The following is a 19165-nucleotide window of genomic DNA, read 5'->3' as shown; positions in this document are numbered from 1 at the left end:
CCTTGCCCAGCATGGGAAGAAGTTGCTGTAGGGTCAGCATTTTGAATTTTGGAACAATGAGATATGTGTTCAGAGCGGACAGGTCGAGAATAGGCCTCCATTGGTTTTCTTTTCTTGGTACCAGGAAAAGTCTGGAGTAAAATCCTTGCCCTTGTTCCATTGGTGGTACCTTTTCTATAGCTCTCATTCTTAGTAAGTGGTTGATTTGTCCTAGAGCGTTTGTTTTTTGGTTTGGTGGTAGGTTTGGCATTCCTCTCTTTTTGGTAGAGTGTGGAAGTGAAACCTGTAGCCTTTGTCTATTGTCTGTAAAATCCATTTGTCTCTTGTAATGTAATGCCAGTTTACGGAAAATAAGGCTAGTTTTCCGCCTAAGGGTGCTTCCAATTGTTCCCTGGTAGGCGGTATCAGAGCCAAGTCATTGTGTCTGTCCTGTTGAAGTGGTAGTAGCTGGATCTGTGGCAGTACTTCTCTGGTTGTTAGGCTGCCACTGACGTCCCCTGTAGGCCCCTCTGGATTGACCTCTGCCTCTTGGGCGTCTATTTCGGCCTCTCTGTGCTCTGGAGGTGTCTGGAAAGGACCAAGTCTTCGTAGGCCAATTTCTACTAAACCTCGGAGGTTGGACCTGTAAGAAATCCTTGACTGTTTGAACAGATTTTGCTTTTTCTTCCACCTTCTTTAGCACTTGCTGTGCGTGGGAGCAAAACAAACTTTGTTTCTCCATGGGAGCATCTAGGAGCCTTGACTTGACATGGTCTGGTAAGGTTTGCTCTTTTAACCATGCATGCCTTCTGATCACGGTTCCAATCATGGCTGACCTAAAGGAAGCCTCCAGTGCATCATAGCCGCATTTTAAAGAATGATTACTGACCTGCTGAGTGTTATGTACCAAATCCTGAAGGGACTTACGGTCTATAGGTTCAGGAGAGGACAGTTTTTTATTTAGCTGGTCTAACAGAAATTCCTGATACTGGATCATGTGGAATTGGCAGTTTAAGGCCCTAGCCGAAAGAGTAGCAGAAGTGTAAACTTTTTTACCCCATCTCTAATGCTCTAGATTCTCTTTCAGAGGGGAGGGGGTTTTTGGCAGAGGCAGCTGCTACAGCTTTGGGGCCCTGAGAAATGGTTTCAGGATCTGCAATAGGAGCCTTATACAAGTGAAAATGTGTGTCCGGGACCTTGTAATATCTGTCGGGTTTGGCAGGGGCCGGGGGAAGAGAGTCAGGAGCAGTACAGGCATCATTAAATGCATCATCCACAACTGTTAGTACTGGAGGAATGGCTAAAGGCCTATGCTGTGGTAAATGTAAAACGGTCCTAAGCCTTTTCCTTGAATCTGAGAAATCCTGACCCTGCCATTGAAAATGCTCTCTCATAGCATGTAAGGCTTCCCCAAAAGAAAATTCCTCAGGAGGAGAGGCAGAAGGAATGGAGTCTTCTGCATCAGAATCCTCATATGGAGAATAAGGGCCTTCTGGAGGATTTGAGTTTTCAGAGTCATCCGAGGAGTAGTCAGTGGATACTGGATCGGGGGGCTCTGCTCTAGGCCTTTTCTCTGGAGGGGGCTGAGAGGCCCTGTCTGGGTGAGGTTGGGATCCCCTGATCAAGGAAATGAAATCCTCAGCCAGGCTAAGCATTTGGGAACTAGAAGTAGGCCTGTGTGGGGCTTTAGCAGACAAGGCCTTAGAAGATTTAGCTGCTTTAGCCCTAGAAAAAGCCTTGATGGACATAGATGCAGGGGGCCTAGCAGCTCCACGTGCAGGAGTAGATATGTCTAAAGGAATAGTATCTGATAAATCCTGGGTGCCTGCTACAGCAGGAGAAATTTCGGAAGCAGATTCAGCCATGCTGTGTGAGGCCTCGGCTGTCGGAGGTATGCTTTCGGCCGAAGGAAGAACCGAGGACTCTGTTTCAGCCGAAACAGAGACACTCGCGGTAGGCTTAACCGTGGTTTCGGCCAAAACCGCGGACCGCGAGTGTCGGTCCTTTTCCTTACGCTTTTTAGCTAATTGCGAAGTCGGAGTCTCCGACGGCAATTTGTAAGCAAAAGCGGGACCAAAAACTCCTCCATGAAACTCCGACCGACGTCTAAGTGTCCGTCGGTTGAAGGAAGCACAGGCTAGACAAGCTGATACGTTGTGGTCTGGGCCTAAGCAAGGAAGGCAGTAAGAGTGGAAATCCTTATGAGGTATTTGTTTCCCACAAGTTAAACAATTATTTACTTTTTCTGACATCGGCTGAGGCAAGAAAGAGTCCCCAACGGGTACTTAGCTTTTTAGAAGTCTTCGGTAGTAGAAATCTCTGGATCTGACCGTCCGGCACTTGCGAACAGCTTCTGCTTCGGGCACCGCGCGGCAAGAAAGACTGGGGAAAATGGCGTCAGCTGATGCCTTTATACCCAATTCACAGCAGCTATGACGTCGGGTGAAGTGCGACATCAGCCGAGGCCAGACCCAGACTTTGGAATCCGGCCGACCGAAGGGCTGCCTGAGGCAGGACAACCCATATGTTAGGACTGCAGATGCATCCTTGAAGGACATCTTAGAAGATGTTTTACAAAAGCCAGATGTTGTAAGAGGGTGTCCTTGCTTTCTGCTTGGATGAGGCAGTCGTCCAGGTATGGGTATATTTGAATTCCTCTTTGTCTGCAGTATGCAATTACTGGTGCCAGGCATTTTGTGAAGACCCTGGGCGCAGTAGATAAGCCAAAGGGCAGTGCAGAGAATTGGTAATGGGTTGAACCTGCAATGAAACAGAGGTATCTTCTGCAACTTTGTCTGATAGGGACATGCAGGTATGCCTCCTTGAGGTCCAACGTTACTAGCCATGCTTTCTTGCCCAACATGGGAAGAAGCTGCTGTAGTGTTAGCATCTTGAATTTGGGTACTTGTAAGAAGGTGTTTAGAACTGAAAGGTCCAGAATTGGTCTCCAGGCATTGTCCTTTCTGGGAACTAGAAAGAGTCTTGAGTAAAATCCTTGGCCTTGCTCTGGAGTAGGTACCAGTTGAATGGCTCTCATATCCATGAGAGCTGTAATTTGTTTTTGTGCCTCTGCCCATTGATTTTGTGGCAGGTTGGGCATTCCTCTTTTCATTGGCAAGGTGTGAAAATGGAATCTGTATCCTCGTGAAATTATGTCTAGGACCCATTTGTCCTTTGTGACAATGTGCCAGTTGTCTGAAAAAAGTGCGAGTTTTCCTCCCAAGGGGGCTGCCAAGAGAGTGTTGCTTGACCAGATGAGGTGCAAGTCATTGAGTTTGCCTTCTGGTAGTTTGGAACCTGTCTTCTCCTCCCTTCTGTGTTGCAGTGCCCCATTGTCGAGGTTTGTACTGGGCTTGTGGTTGTCCTCTGCCTCTTGGACGTCTGTATCTGTCAGTAGCTGGAAAGGACCAATTTTTTGTTGGCCAATTTCTGCTGAAGCGAGGGGGCTGTACCTGTAGAAATTCTTTGACTGTCTGCATAGATTTTGCCTTATCCTCCATTTTCCTTAAGACTTCTTCTGCTTTAATTCCAAAAAGAACATCCTGCTGTAAGGGAGCATCCAGAAGCTTTGCTTTAACATGATCAGGCAGAGTTTGTTTCTTTAACCAAGTATGCCTACGTATAACAGACCCAGTGACAGCTGCTCTGCAGGAAGCCTCCAAAGAATCAAAACCACATTGTAAAGTATGCTTGCCCACCTGTTCAGTTGCATGTAACAGATCCTGCATTTCTTTCAATTCAGACTGTTGACGGAGTGTGCTTATTTTTTGTTTTAACTGAGACATTAGAAATTGCTGATATTTTAGCATGTGAAATTGGCAATTTAGTGCCCTCATAGCTAGAGTGGCTGAGGTGTAAACCTTTTTCCCCCACCTGTCTAGTGCTCTGGAGTCCCTTTCAGAGGGTACAGGAGTTTTTGCCATAGAAGCCTTAGCCCCTCTGGGACCCTAGGAGATAGTCTCTGGATCAGCAACAGGGCTTTTATAAAGGAATTTGTGGGAATCAGGCACTCTACAGTATCTGTCAGGTTTGGCAGGAGCAGGAGGCAGAGAATCTGTGTTCAAACTGGATTCTAAGTAAACATCATCCACAATGTCTAAAACTGGGGGGATGGCAAGTGGTTTGTGCTGGGGGAGTAAAACAAACTCTCTGAGCCCTTTCTTTGAGTCAGAGTAGTCCTGACCTAACCAGTGAAAATGTTCCCTCACAGTGTGTAAAGTTTCCCCAAAGGAGTAGTCTTCAGGGGGAGAAGCTGAGGGAATAGAATCCTCAGCATCAGAATCTTCATAAGGGGAGAAGGAGTAATCTTGGTCCTCAGAGGAGCCTGAGGAAATAGAGACTTGTTCAGAGGAGGCATAATCTTCCTCTTGTCTAGGCCTTTTGTCGGGTGGGGGTTGGGAACCCCTGATTAAAGAGATCAAATCTTTAGCCATTTTGAGCATCTGTTTCTTAGGCATGGGGCCTTGAACTGGAGACTGAAGTGCAGTCTTTTTAGGTTTAATAGGAGTCTTAGTCTTAGGATACGTTTTTATGGTGAGCGTCATCGGTCTGAAGACGCCTTCAGAAACCGAAGGTGTTTCTGCAGCACAGACATCTTTATCAGCAGTGTCGTCGGTAAGGAGTAAACAAAATGGATGCGTCAGCCTAGTACTCTCCGCCAAAAGCTCCGAAGCGGTCTCGGGTTCAAGATCTGCGGTAGTCAGGGGCTGTGCCGGAGCCTCACCGGAGACCGGACCAGCTGAGGCCTCTGAGTCTGGCTTGGGTCTAGGCTGCCTGTCCTTGCGTTTTTTGTGCACGCCGGTAGTCGGTTGCTCCGATGGCATAGTGTAGTTAAATTTTCTACCGAAGTAGTGTAGTGCGAAATCAAAGCATCTTTTTATAGTACGCTTATTAAACCTAGCATAAAAACGACAACCAGTGACGTCGTGGTCTGGGCCTAGGCAAGGTATGCAATAAGAATGAAAATCCTTATGAGGTATTTGCTTGCCACAAGAAATACAATTGTTAACTTTTTGTGACATCGGTCTGAGGCAAGAAAAATTTCCCCAACGGGGTACTTAGCTTTATTGAAGACTTCGGATCTGAAATTCGACTTCGAAAATCTCAGGAGTCGGCCGACCGGCACTTGCGAACTGCTTCTGCTTCGAGCACCGTGCGGCAAGAAAGACTGAAGAAAATGGCGTTGGATGCATTATACATACCCCTGGCGCACTGATGTCAGGAAAGAAGAGACAGCAACAGACACCGGACCAAGACTTTGGAATTCCGGCCGACTGCGGGACCGCCTGATGACAGGATAACCCAAGTGTGATGACTGCAGCAGGGTAACACGATGAACATCATCCCACCTTGAGACTGACCACATACAGTGGGGCTTCTCAGGAATAAAAGGTTAATTACAGTAGCCCTTTCCCATAACCTGAAACAATAAGTGAGGGGGGCAGCTTTTCTAATACATCTGTTTAACTGTTAACAGCTACCTCTTTTGTATATTGTAACTATAGTATGACTTACTGGATATTCACATTTCAAATTACAAGTTTAATTTTTTCTTTCTTTTTAGTTTCTGGTTGGAAGGATTGATGTAATGCTTAAAGCGTTTACCTCACACACACAATGTTCTGGGTTGGACTCATGAAAGGGAAACTGGCTAGGCTTAAAATGTCCCAAAAGGGCAGTCAGCCTAAAACTTAACTATGAACTGCAAAAAAGACTAAACTGATACATAACTGGCTACTACAAAAACAGTTATAATCAATGGCAACAGGAGATCACTAATGCTGCTTGGCAAACAATACTGGTCAAGGCCCTTGTACAAAACATTAAATTATCATCAGAATAATACTCTAATACAGTAAGCAAAGATAAAGGCATACTGCTGAATCAGCAACTAGTCACAAAACAAGTCATCCAAGTCAGGCATGCAATAGGATCAGGCACACAAACTAGTATACTTCCTGTCAGTTAACAATTCTGAACTCTCCACAGAACATCAGCACATAACAGTTTTTTAAAAAAATATGCTATTTTATTTCCTTTTACTGGGGAGGTTGGCATAATGGTTAAAGTGTCTACCTTGCAAACACAAGATACTGGGCTTGATTCTCATATATGGAATAATTAGATAGGCTTAAAATGGGCAACTAGCCTAGTACTAATCTATGAACCTATGAAAGAACATCAGTGCTTCACACTCAGTAAAACAAAATGCCTACAAAAGTCCAGGGCTAAGCTACTACTGATTTATTAACATTTAAATCACTGTAAAAAGGCTATTCCCCCCCATACATGCATGCAAACACACACACACACTTCTGAACAAGGCACCTCCTCAAACCAGTGCATTAGTCTTCACTCTGATAGCAATGCAGTACCAAAATTACAAAATTCAGCTTTGCTGATAAGAAATGAGCAGCAGTGGAAATCATTCTTACAAAACATAAGGCAATGACAAGGATGTATGGAAATGCATATAATACTTAACAGAAAACTCAGCGAAGTATAAACTTAATACAGTGAAGTATGTAACAGAGTAACAATATACAGCAATAGAATCATCACCATACAGCTGAAAATGATTATCTCCTTAATGTAAGAAATGCAGAAGTCACTCAATTATATGAGCAAAATGGCACAGACATGTAAATGGCCTATATATGAATTCTAATGCCTCTTCATTTTGCAAGATGCAAAAGCTATAAATAATACATAAACAGAGGCATATAATGTAAACAGTCTATACATAATGTATATCTCATTTCATCACTTCACAAGATGCAAACTACATGTGTTAAATGCAAACAGACTCCTACTCAACAGGACTGTACATGTACAATTAAACTCTATATGCAACATACTGTCTTAAATTGGAACTTGTCACAAATTATCTGACTATAATGCAACAGCCCCACTGTTATATTCACCACAGTTAAACATGTGCTACGGCTCTACCAAGTTTTCTGACTAGGGGAAGTGCATCTAATCCTGTCTCTGGAGTACACAGCCCAATTCAGGGAATAACAGATGTTATAAACCAAGCCATGGGGTCACATTTGTCAAGTAATTCACATTACAGTACCAACACAACTCATGGACAAGGCAGATTGAAAATCCATAGTCTTTTACCTGGAAAATAAAACTAGTTAATGGAAGAGACATGATTTTTTGGGTTGCATGCTAATTACTGAAAAATCATGAAAGGCCCTCAATGTAATTTTTAGTTTAACAGGCACTTACATCAGCTTGTTTCTTTTGCAGTTCTTCCAAGCAGCTCTGCATATCTTCATCTGCCACATCAAATGGGGTCTGACCCTAGAGAAGGGGGGAAAATATTTTACAGAGTTTACTTGTGTTCCATTTTAACTGCTGTTTACCATGACTCAGTTCTGTAATTCATATGCTTCTACAGTGCCATACAGATCTACACAGTGTGTCCCTCAATCAATATGCAAAGCTGAATTACAGCAAATAAGTGCACATTCACAAAAGTACAGTTTAAACAAACAACTGCTGAGACTGCCTGAAATCCTTAGTCCAGTGGGTACCAGTGTTGCGAGGCCAATCTGGAGCTATTAAAATCATCCTTGGCTTGTCTTGTCTGACCTTTTAGGAACTGCTTGAGAAAGAGGCAGAGGGTGGAAGGCATACACACATGAATTTTTTCCAACTGAAGAAAAGAGCACCACTTTCCAAGCTGTATGATGAAACCCCTTTGTACAAAAAACTTTGGCAGCTGGTGGTTGGAGAGTGGAACAGATCTATGTCTGGGTGTCTATGACTGACAGTTCCAAATGACAATACATGAAGATCCAGTTTCTACTGATCCAGTTTCTACATTGGGATCTGCTGATTTGCTCTGTTCGGTGCTCTGTGCTAACCTTGCCTGAAGAGTTAAGAGTACCTTGCCTGAGAGTTGCTCTATAAATTCATTGCATGCATAAAATCATGATAGAATGTGTTGAGATGTTTTGTGTATGTCCCAATGAGTTGTGTTGATGTGTTAAGTTCAACACCTGCCAGGAAAGTGTAACTCCTTGGAAAGCCATATACAAGAAATGCAAACTAACATCTCCTTCATGTTGATATGTGTGATTGTAGATATTTAGATGCTGTCTCACTAATAGCACTTCCATTTTTTGTCACTCCCTCCTTAGATGGGCTCCCAGGCATGTGTCTAAGGGCATCTAAGCCGTCTAAATCGGAAAAGCGAGTCTGAGATTTAGAGACAAGGAGTCCCCCCTTTTAAAGTGCTTTTGAACCAGAAGAATTTTTTTGATTGCAAATGCAAGCATCAAATTGAGGCAGTGCAATGTCCACACATTTTGTGCTGACACCATTGCTTACCTGCATTGGAGTTTGGCATGGGGAAGTCATTCTGGAAGCCAGAGACCATAAACCTTAATGCCAAGTTGTCCGCTGGAAAGATTCTTTTTTTTGTCGGGGGTTAAAAAGGCCATCTGGCTGCTGCTGTGCACACACAGAAAACACATGTCTTTGAGAGGGTACTTACTAGACTTTATTTTATTTCGGAGAATACCTAGGCATCTGACACTCTATGACACTGCTTCAGATGCTGTGATAGATTTGAATTCCTTTTAGCCTGAAGTAAGCTATCACTGGAGCCAACCTTTGTGAATACTCTACTGGGCATAGTAGATAAGCCAAAGGCAAGAGAGAGAATAATGAAAATTTCCAGCTCAGCTCGAATGCTTCGCTTCAACTTAGTCTTAGGCACACATGAGGGTAAGCTTCTTGAGATCTAAAGTTACCAATCCAATGATCTTCTTTGCAGAGGTAAGTTGTTGTATGTAACGTCAACATCACTTTTGACTTGGGAATGTCCAGATGAGGAGAATGATAGATAAAAAAAAAAATTCCTTCATCCCTTCTTTGGTGGAGGTATAGGAACAGTGGCGAGGAAAATCTAGGGGCTTTCTTTCTTACAGGAGTGGGGCTGAACCCCCCCTTTTGCTTGTTGAATTCTTTTGTGAAGCCTCTTCCCTTTGTGGTTTGTGGCTCCGCTTGGGTGCCTTTGAAAGGGGGCAATGTGGAAAACCTGAATGTATGGTGAAGGAATGATATCCAACACCCATCTTGATATCAAGATTAAAAATTGTCTCAAGAGATAAATCCCACTCTTCCTCCCACCCCTAGACTGAGAATCATAAGCAGATATATCCCATCCCTTTAGTAGGCCATTTCTACTAAACAAACCACATTGCAAAGAAATGCTTACCTTGTTTTCAGACATGAACTAAATCCAGCAACTCCAAAGCCCTTGCCTCTTATCCAGTGGGGGAACAGGGTTTTAACAACCCCTCAGCCTGGCCTACCTCCTGAGAGGCATCCTGAAGAACATCTGCTTTCCTGCAATGCACAACTCTCAGTGGCATTTTCCACCCTAATTTTTAAAGTACTTTCTTTTTAAAGAATTGATCAATAATGATCTGCACAGCAGTAACACTGTGCTGTTTCATCGAGCATTTGTACCACTTTCCTTCTGTCTACTGAACCTCTCTTAAAATACTGGAATGCAAAGACTTGTGTGTAAAGAATTCACTTAATAAAGATAAAAGAATCAAAACAGATGCTCCAGCTCAAACCACTTCTGATATGGAATATTAACGTGCATATTTTGTCTAACAGCACTTTTATGGCATAACTTACTTTAAGCACCCTAACACCATCATTTTGGCATGGATGGGTGTGAAATGAGATGACGGATGCTTGCTGACTTTCGTCTAATTTAGCTCTTAAGTATGAATAATGGATATGGTGTCACATTGTTGTATCACAAAAATCAGAGAAACAGTAAGAAATACTTCCTCAGTAAAATGCTTCTTACCATTTCTATTGTTTACAACTTGTAATGTTCAGAACATGCAAAGGGGCTACCATCCAATGCACTCCCACTGTTTTCATACATTGGACAAAAAATAAATACAATGTAAAGCAGAAACAACTCTGTACTACAACTACTCCCCAGCACTTAAAAAAACACAGAATACTGTAAGTAGCTACTCTGCATAACTTCCCACGGTTGTTAATGGATCAATTAGCATGTTACAATAGAACAGAACACTTCAGCTACTTTGCCTACAAGTCCCACTGAACAGACACAAAAAAATACATTACAAGAAGAACCTCTTATGAAAAGAGCACTCATTTTTTAGCAAAAGTAAATGCTACTATTTATCAGTTAACTACATGAAGGTATATTTTATTATTATTGTTTTTTTTTTAATAAATGTATTATCATTTGGTAGGGAGTTCATGGGGACAGCAGAACTCCTAATGGTTGTGCAGTTTTGATATACTTTCATTAAGTTGACCAGAAATGCATGCATGCCACACACATATCTTTTTGCTGCAGTAGGAAATCATCATAAATAACCATTACGGTGTACTTGCTGCTTTTGCACATTCATGTACACATCTTGGCCATGGGGGTGAATTAAGGGAAGAATACTCCTAAAGAGGAGGTGTGGGTCTGGTTTGCTACTGCATATCCTGTGAGGTGCTCGAAGTAAGTTATGCCAAAATCTTCACGTTTTACTCCTAAGCAATCCATTTCATTTATTAACCTAGGTCACGGAAAATATATGTCCACAGTATACGACAAGTTACCATAATGTTAGATTCACGTCATCTTCAAGCTGTCGCAACCTGTGGGTTGTCAGATCTGACTCAGATCAAAGGCCTGTATCTTAAGATTTTTCTGCCCTGAAGGTCTGCATCCTCTACCAATAATGCACCATCCTCACTGATTCACCTCAGATCACATATGCCCTTATTTGTTCCCATAAACTAATGCTTTAAAGTGAACCCATACCCAGAGAAAAAACAAAAGAAAGGTCCAAAGCAGGAATAAGAGGAGCTAAAAAAAGTAGCTCCAAAAATAGGTTTTGAAACGGTCTGCACAGTCAAACAGAAGTAGCACTAAAAGAATAACAATTTGGAAGGAAGAACAGAGAGAAAGATGATTGAGACACAAAGAAGAAGACAACACAGATCTAGTGTTATGTTAAGTACATAACTTTCATATCTAATGCTGTCTTTTCAGTCTGTCTCAACTTGTGAGACAAAGGCCCCAGTTAGTATAACCCAGGCTGACATCAGGAGAGAACACTCCACACAATTATGGAGCCAAAAGTAGACTTGGATCTTGACTGTACATCTACAAAGGAATGAGTGCTAGACAAGGTAGCAGTTGCATAAACCTCATCTAAACAGACTCGAACAAACAAGGCAACTGATTTAGCAACCACCCCTGCAGAATGAGCTTTAGGCTTACAGGGTAAAATAATTCCTTTTGATGAGTACATTAAGGAAATACAATCAGAAAAACATCTGGATAAGATCACTTTCAAAATGGGTTTACCCATCAGAGTTTTGGAGAAAAAGACAAAAGGCTAGTTAGACTTCTTGAAGACCTTTGTTATTTCTAAATAAAATTTAAGCTCATGCAGAACATCCAAACTATGCCGCACATAATCTCCTCTGCTGCTGAAGAAAAGAAAGAAAACAGGCAAAGGGATAGACTGATTTATGATTGACTCAGAGGCCACTTTAGGTAAGAAGGAAGGATTGGTATGTAGAGAAACTCTAATCTTGAGAAAAACAAGGCAAGGTGGTATGCAAGATAAAGCTCATTCTTCCTCAAGAAGTACTAGCCACCAAAAATAAAGCCTTCTAAAAAGAGATGCAGCAGCTGGCTTGAAAGGTGACCTAGTATAAACTTGCAAAAGTAGAGTCAAATTCCAAGGCAGGACAGATTCTTTGACTGGGGCTCTATGGAGAAAGGTACCTTTTCAAAAATACATCCATATTGGAAAATCACAAAATAAAGTAAAAGCTTCTCCAATACCAATCATTTCAAAAAGTTCAGTACACCATTTAAAGTAAATATTTTATACACAAAACACAGCTAACATTTTTTTTTCACAAAAAAAATTCATTTGGCTCTAAAAATAACTTGTTAAACCACCTAAACAGCTGTGTGATAAATAGCTTAATAAAAAAAACATTTACGTGAAATGTTCCTTATATGTTAATGTTTCAATTCTCTTTCCTTTAAAATAATTGGTTTCAAAGAAAAAACGTCATTAAGTCCAGGATGTTTATAAGCTTCCAACTCAATAATCCATTTTAAGTTGAACTACTTTTTTTGCCTGATTTACAAGGTCACCACCCCTCAGATTAATTTGAATTAATTCTAAAACCTGAAATTTAACAGCATGTCCTTCACCTTTTTCTATAACATATCAGGCTAGCTTGTTGGTATACTTTTTCTTACTTATATTAGACATGTACTCGTATATCCATTATTTAAACAAATTGCTAATTTTCCCTACACAGAAGGCATGGCACTGATGACACCTTGCACCACTTAACATATAGCATTTTAGCAATCAATATATTGCTGGAAAACATATTTTTTTTCTTACAAATTTGAGTGTTAAATGTTATTTATATAAATGCACAGTGAACAATCACTGCACGGTATTGTTCCCTCCAGTAGAGCTCTTTTGAGTGTGTACCTTTAACTCCTAGTGGGCGTGGCTGCATTTAAAAATTGAAGTCATCACCACATTTTTACATTTTTTTTTGACATATTGACAGGTATCATATATCAATAATATTGTGTTTGTTATTATGTATGCTTCTTCGTAAAATTTTCTGATACATGGTTTTGAATGTTATTATGCAAAATATGAACAGGCAATATTTGACGCCTAGAGGAGCAGTAGGGTATAACTGCAGAAATGCCTGGAGAAGTCACTTGGCTGTAATGAGTTAAGAACAACTTACTTATAGGACACACAAGAGAGGACTTGGTGGCATATTCAAGGGTTGAAAAAAGGATATAAACAACTCTCTTAAAAAGCTTGGTATCTCTGACACCACTGGAAATGGAAAAAACAAGTGATTGGTCAAGGAGATTTGAGATTCAAGTGAAGATGGGCTGAGGAGTGAGAAATAAGATCTGGAACTATGTCCAGAACCCAAGAAGGATGCAACAGATCAGGCCAAAAGAGGTTTGATGATCACAGTCACTCTTCAATGAGAGGTCATGGAAGGGACAGGCATAAAGGAGACCTAGGAGCCAAGCATAAAGAGTATCCCTCAGTAACTGCCCCTTGGAGGAAATCAGGGCTAAAAAGCTGCTGCTACATTTTGTGCTACAGGAGGGTGCAAAAAGATTGTGGCAGGGTTGGCCTCAATGGCTGAACACACACACTGCTATCTCTGGAATGAGGGATCATTTGTGAGACATGAGAATTCTCCTGCTCAAGCTGTGTGCTAGTATGTTTGATTTCTCTGGGATGTGCGTTTGAATTTCCCAGATGTGTGCTGCCAACAGAAACCACGGCAAGGACATCACCCACTGATACACTCTCACAGCTTCTCGACACAGGCAATATGAGCGAGACCCCCCTCCCTATTTGTTTATGAACCACACCACTGATGTGTTGTCAGACTGGACAGCTATCACAACCTTGGGAAGAAAGCCTGAAAGGCCTGCAACACTAGCAGGACTGCCGTCATCTCCACGACATTGATGTAAAGACTGGCCAACGACTGGGACCAAGTACCTTGAGCCATCTTCCCTTCAAAATTCTACCCATCCCACTCCAGGAGGGAGCATCTGTGGTAACCATGGTCTGGGATTGAGAGAAAACAGATAGGCAACCTGCTGGAATATGTGGAGACTCCAGCCACCACGCAACGTTGTGATGGCATGTGTTAAGACAGAAGGGAAGATCCCCAGGATGAGATGAGACTCACCACTGAACAGACAAGGACCACTAAAGAACTCTCATGTAGAACCTTGTTAGTGGCACAAGACAAATAGACACAGCCATCGATTTAAGGAGCCGGAGAACTAAGAAAGCTGGAGGCCTCTAAAAATCTAAAACTTGGGATGCTTCAATTCACAGGGAGGATACTCTGGAAGGGAGCAATTTGACTGATGGTATCCAGATAACGTCCAATGAGTTTCAGGGATTGCAACAGCTATTGCTTGGACTTTTTGCAGTTCACAGTGATGCCCAAGGACACTCACAGCTGAAGAAAGTAGTCCCTTACTTGGACTGCTGTTGCCTCTGTGGATGCTGTAAGTAGCCAATCATTAAGGCAAGTAAAGACTTGGAACCCCTGAGCAGGCTTCGATCACTGCCATGCACTTGGTGAACACCTGGGGTGCTATGATAAAGCCCAAAGGGCAGTGTCTGGAACTGATAATGGCGGACTCCCAGATGGAACTAGAGAAACCTCCTGGAGAGCCTCACTATTCTTTATGTGATAGTAGAGATCTTTGAGGTCTACCCAAGCTCATCTAGTCATCTGTCCTCAGCAGAGGAAGAATGGACTGCACAGTCACTACTGGGAAATTGGCCCATGTCACATAGTGAATCAAACTTGTTGAGATCTAGAATGTGCCCAAGGTCTTCATTTTTCTTTTGATACTTAAAGGAATCCAGACCAGACATGAATCCTCTTTGGTCTGGTGGGACTTACTCAGCTGAGAAGCAGTTTTCTGTGGGTCTGTATTATATGAACAAAGTTTTATAACTTCGAATACCATATGATCGAAGTTATAAAATGTCTAACAGTTAAAAAAAAAAAAAAAAAAAAAAGGAAAAAAGTAACCTAACGCATTATAGTGCAGTCTCGGAGTTGGTATATTTAAAGAGCAGGGGTTGTGAGGGGCGGAGGGGGGCTTCCCCCCCCACCTACAACCCTTAGTTTAGGGTTTGTTCTTTTATTTGTTTTATATATAAATGTTTTTTTTTTTTAACTTCGACCATATGGTGTCAATCATATGGTATTGGAAGTTTTAAAACTTTGATTATATAATATAGACCAGTTCTCTGCATACCTCTCAACTGTACAGAGTTTAGCAGAACGTCTAGATTTTTGCCTCTTATTTTTGGTCCGTTTTTCTTAAAATTGTGGTTTTCTGGCAAAACATTAAAGAATGAAGTCAGAAAATAATGACACGTTTGAGTTTCAGACGTCATACCCTTCAGAAAATTAATGCTAATACAAAACCTGTTACTCTATCCACTTTCTATGCCTGTAAGATCAATATTTAAAAAGTATCCCTATTTTTGGGCCATTGCCCCCCCCCCCCCTATTATTTATGGCATTGTCTGGATTTTTTGTTTTAAGAGGTTGAGAGGTATGGTTTTCTTATTTCCACCACTGCTTCCCCTGCACTGATTGGGAGGAATGTCAAGGGATCTTTTCTTCTCCTTTGCAGCATAAAGGAATACGATAATCTCTAGAAATTACTCAACACCCAAGCTTTAGGGTGATATGCCAAGCTCCCCCAAATGCCTTCAGAGAGGCAGCTGAAACACTTCAGAGGTGCTGAAAGGGTTTACCAGATAAGAGATTCTGTAAGCCCTAGTTTTGCAGACCACCCACTGCCCATGGGGTGGCGTGCACTAAGTCCCCCACCACCATCACCACAGGGGGCAACACCATCAGGAGCAACCTAGAAATACTGCTATGACTTGCAAAAAGAAGAGTAGTTTACCCCTTTCTTATTCCTGGAAAAGGAACCCTGAGGATGACGAATGGACCCAAACGGCAGACCACATCTTCCCCTCTTGTTCATTCCTGGTCAATAAATCCATGACTTTGGGACCAAAGAGAATGGAACCATCAAAAGGGGCATTTAGAAAGGACACCCTGAAGCAGTCTGCAAAGTAACACAGGTGCATCCAGGCATGGCAAAATACAGTAACATCAGTGCCTACTGCACTGGTTGTTCCATCTGAACATTTGAGAGAGGCCTCACTGATACATTAGTGATGGATTGTACAGTAGACAGCTGAGCCACCAGAGACTTTTGAGTCTCCTGTGTTGACATCTTTGACATCTCTGTAATCATATCTCTCACAAACCTCGTTAACTGAGCCAAACAGTTCGACACAAACAATTAAAAGATAGCAGAATAGGTGCTCTTCCCCAGACAGTCCAACACTCAAAGACTCCTACAAGGCTGAAAAGTAGAACTCTCCTCAGAGATCTCTTTCGTGGTGGCTACAGCAACCATAATAGCATCCACTGCCAGGCCTTTGCTCCAAAAAAAGTCTATCCCTGGGAGGAACTAACACTATCAGGCTTCTGGGGGATTGGCTCCACCACAGTGGGTTCTCTCCACATCCCCAGGACATCAAACTGATGAAGGAATCTGTAGAGGGGAACTCCTAGGACATGGATGGGCCAACTACAAAAGCCTCAAAAAATACTGCCTCCTCTGGCTGGGGGCTTCACTGGTCCACCCCACATCCTATCTTGTCAATTCTAAAAGGACACTCAAAGAAGAGTTCATGGGGGAGGGGATGGATTTTCAGGACCTCTCCCCCTCAACAAGGTCAAAATCCTCATTGAGCGACGCTGGGGAAGAGTCCAACTGCATTCTCTTGCATCTATTCTTCAAGTGAACCTCCAGGGAGGAGGTGAAGCTGGGGGGAGGGGCAATGAAGAAGCGAGGGATCCTAAAATATGCAAAGGCTCAAAGCCCAATGGCGGGGAAGCTGTCCCAAAGTCAACTGATGTGAGCCCAACAAACAGGAAGGACGAAGGGACCGGGAGAGGTGTAACTTGGCAACTGAAGCCCCAGTCACTGATTGAGATTAGATTTGCTTCTGCCCCTTTCAGTCTTCACTTTAATCTCTCTCTCTTTGTAATTGTTATGCTTCTTCTCTCCCAACTTTTTGGAGGGAGAGAGAAAAAGGAACAGAAGTGGCAGACTTATGCAGACAGACTTTTCAAAACAAGCTTAGCCCTCCTGTCAATGAGGGCTCTCAGTCCAAATGCCAAGCAAGCAAAAACCTCCACATCAAGGTTTGCCACACCTAAGCAATACACACACTTGTATGTAGCTTTGGGGAGGGGTGCAACTTCTGCTCGCATCGCACACACTTCTTGAAGCCTGAAGCTTGTTTCTCCATAATACGGACCAAGGGACACAAGAACCCAAGCATACACAAAGACCTAAAAGAAAGCTATTATTATTGCTGCAACACATTTTTTGAAGTATTAATCACTAAAAGGGCAGCAAAACTGGAGACTGTCAAGGAGAAGAGAAAAATACCTGAAACACTATGAACACTACACAAACTATCTATCCAATATCCTAAACTAAAACAGGAGGTAGAGAAAAAATTTAAGATAAACAAAATAAGTTTTCACTTATCACAATGAACAAGCTCAGTGACCATGTCGGGATGCAAAAGCATCAAATGAGTTCTGAAAAGGATCAATGAGGGCAGTGTATTACAGGTAGCAGAGGCAGTGCTTTGGGGCTGATGAATCTACGATGCCAGCCTCAGATCCAGGTCAAGTCAGATAAACCACATGTTGAAGAGGACAAAAAGACACCAGACTGACAATTCCAAAATCGCTTGTAAGAAAGTTATCAAACATTTCAAGGCTACTAACCACAAAAAGAAAGGTTGTGTAAAATCTTACCATAACTCCAGATGTCCCTCTCTTCCATGTTGAAGTATTTATCACATATGGGTTTACTCCTCTTGCTACCCGAACATCCAGCCACTATACAAAAAATTTCAGTCACTCTATGGTGTTTGGGACATCTGACATGACTAGCAGAACATGGGCCATAAAAGTGACGCCTGCACGCACCAGCCCTCAGAACTGTAAGCCCCAGTGGGAACTAGTCCCAGCAAGGGTAATGCCAGCCTTGTGCCATCCAGAAAGGAAAATGCTGCATAGCAGGAGGGGTAGGTGGGTGGAAAGGAATACTGCAACATGGAAGAGAAGGACATTATGGTAAGATTTTACACAACATTTCTGCAAACTTCTATTCACATGTTGAAGTATTCATCACATATGGGTGAGTGCCAAAGCTCGCTGTGAAGAAGGGGGAAGTGACCTAGTAGAGTTCTCCAGGAATCCATGTAGGATACCCCTTGCAAACCCAGCTCTGGCCCTAGAAATGTGGTCTAACTTGTAGTGTTTGGTGAAGGTGTGCAGAGAAGACCAAGTGGCTGCTTCCAGTATGGTGGAGGTATGCAAGCCCCTGAAGAAGGGTCTATATTACAAGATCGAAGCTTTAGTCGAGTAACAAAAGCTCGATCACCAAATGTCAAAAACACAAAACCACGAACGGCAGTTTCCATGCAGGGAAACAATTTATTTGGCCTTTACACTGATTTTTGCCCTTTCTACAATGTGGAGCGATCTCGGAGTTGGTATATTTAGTTAGGGGGGTGTGGGGGGGCACAGCCCCCCACATTGAAGGGTGTGGGGGCAAAGCCCCCCAATTAATTTGTGTTTAATGTTTTTCTTTTTTTGTTGGGACTACGGCTTTGTTTCACTGCATGGAAACTGCTGTTCATGATTTTGCATTTTCGATATTTAGTGATCGAGCTTTAGTTACTCCACTAACTAAAGCTCTGATCACGTAATATAGACGCCCTAAAGAAGTACCCAGAGGAGGCCACTGCCCTGGTGGAGTGTGATTTAGCAGTACCTTGCATGGATTTACCATGGTGTTTGTAGCAAAAGGTGATAGCTTTGGAAATCCATGTTGAGATAGTTTGTTTAGTTACTGTCTTCCCTGGGGTGGAAGGAGACAAACAGTTGCACAGATTGTCTGATGGACTTGGTTTTGTGCAGATAATGTCCAAGTCGTCTGTGCACATCCAGGGAATGGAGTACGCTCTCAATGTCTCCCTGTGGATTAGGAGAGAAGGTTGGTAGGTGGATGGCCTGATTTAGGGAAAGGTCATTCATCACCTTGGGCATGAAGGAGGGGTTAGTTCTATGAGTAATCCTGTAAGTGTGGAATACCAAGAAGGGTGGATCAGCTATGAGGGCTTGCAACTCTGACACTCTCCTGACTGAGGTCAAGGCCACGAGGAGGACAGTCTTTCATGTGCAGTGTCTTAGGGAAGCTTTATCTGCTGGCTCAAATCGATAGAAGGTGAGCTTCTCTAAAACGTAGTTGAGGTCCCTTGGGGGGGAAGAGGGTTTTCTGAGTGGCTTGAGATGAAGGACCCCTTTAAGGAATAACTTAGCTGGTAAGTCTGGAAGCTGGGGGGGGGGTCCAGAGGCAGGCATGCTGAAATGGCAGACAAGTGGGCTTTAACAGATGAGGTCAACCCTGTCTGCAACAGTTCACACAGGCAAGACAGCACTGGAGGGT

The 19165-nt window shown here is 42.6% G+C and overlaps 1 protein-coding gene across 1 annotated transcript in view; it reads right to left on the bottom strand.

Moving 5' to 3' along the window:
- The window catches only part of PPP1R12C (protein phosphatase 1 regulatory subunit 12C), a gene marked incomplete in the record, with an annotated part of 1670410 nt that overhangs the window by 1334901 nt on the left and 316344 nt on the right, over positions 1-19165 (bottom strand). Inside the window, 1 exon segment of the mRNA XM_044059211.1 lies at positions 7216-7290. Within this exon segment, the coding sequence (XP_043915146.1) occupies positions 7216-7290 (75 nt within the window).

The sequence above is a fragment of the Protopterus annectens genome, chromosome 17.part0, assembly GCF_019279795.1.
Source record: "Protopterus annectens isolate FY-2018-M chromosome 17.part0, PAN1.0, whole genome shotgun sequence".
In the NCBI taxonomy this organism is placed as follows: Eukaryota; Metazoa; Chordata; order Ceratodontiformes; family Protopteridae; genus Protopterus; species Protopterus annectens.
The sequence above is the reverse complement of the archived record's forward strand: the minus strand, read 5'-3'. Positions and strand labels throughout refer to the sequence as shown.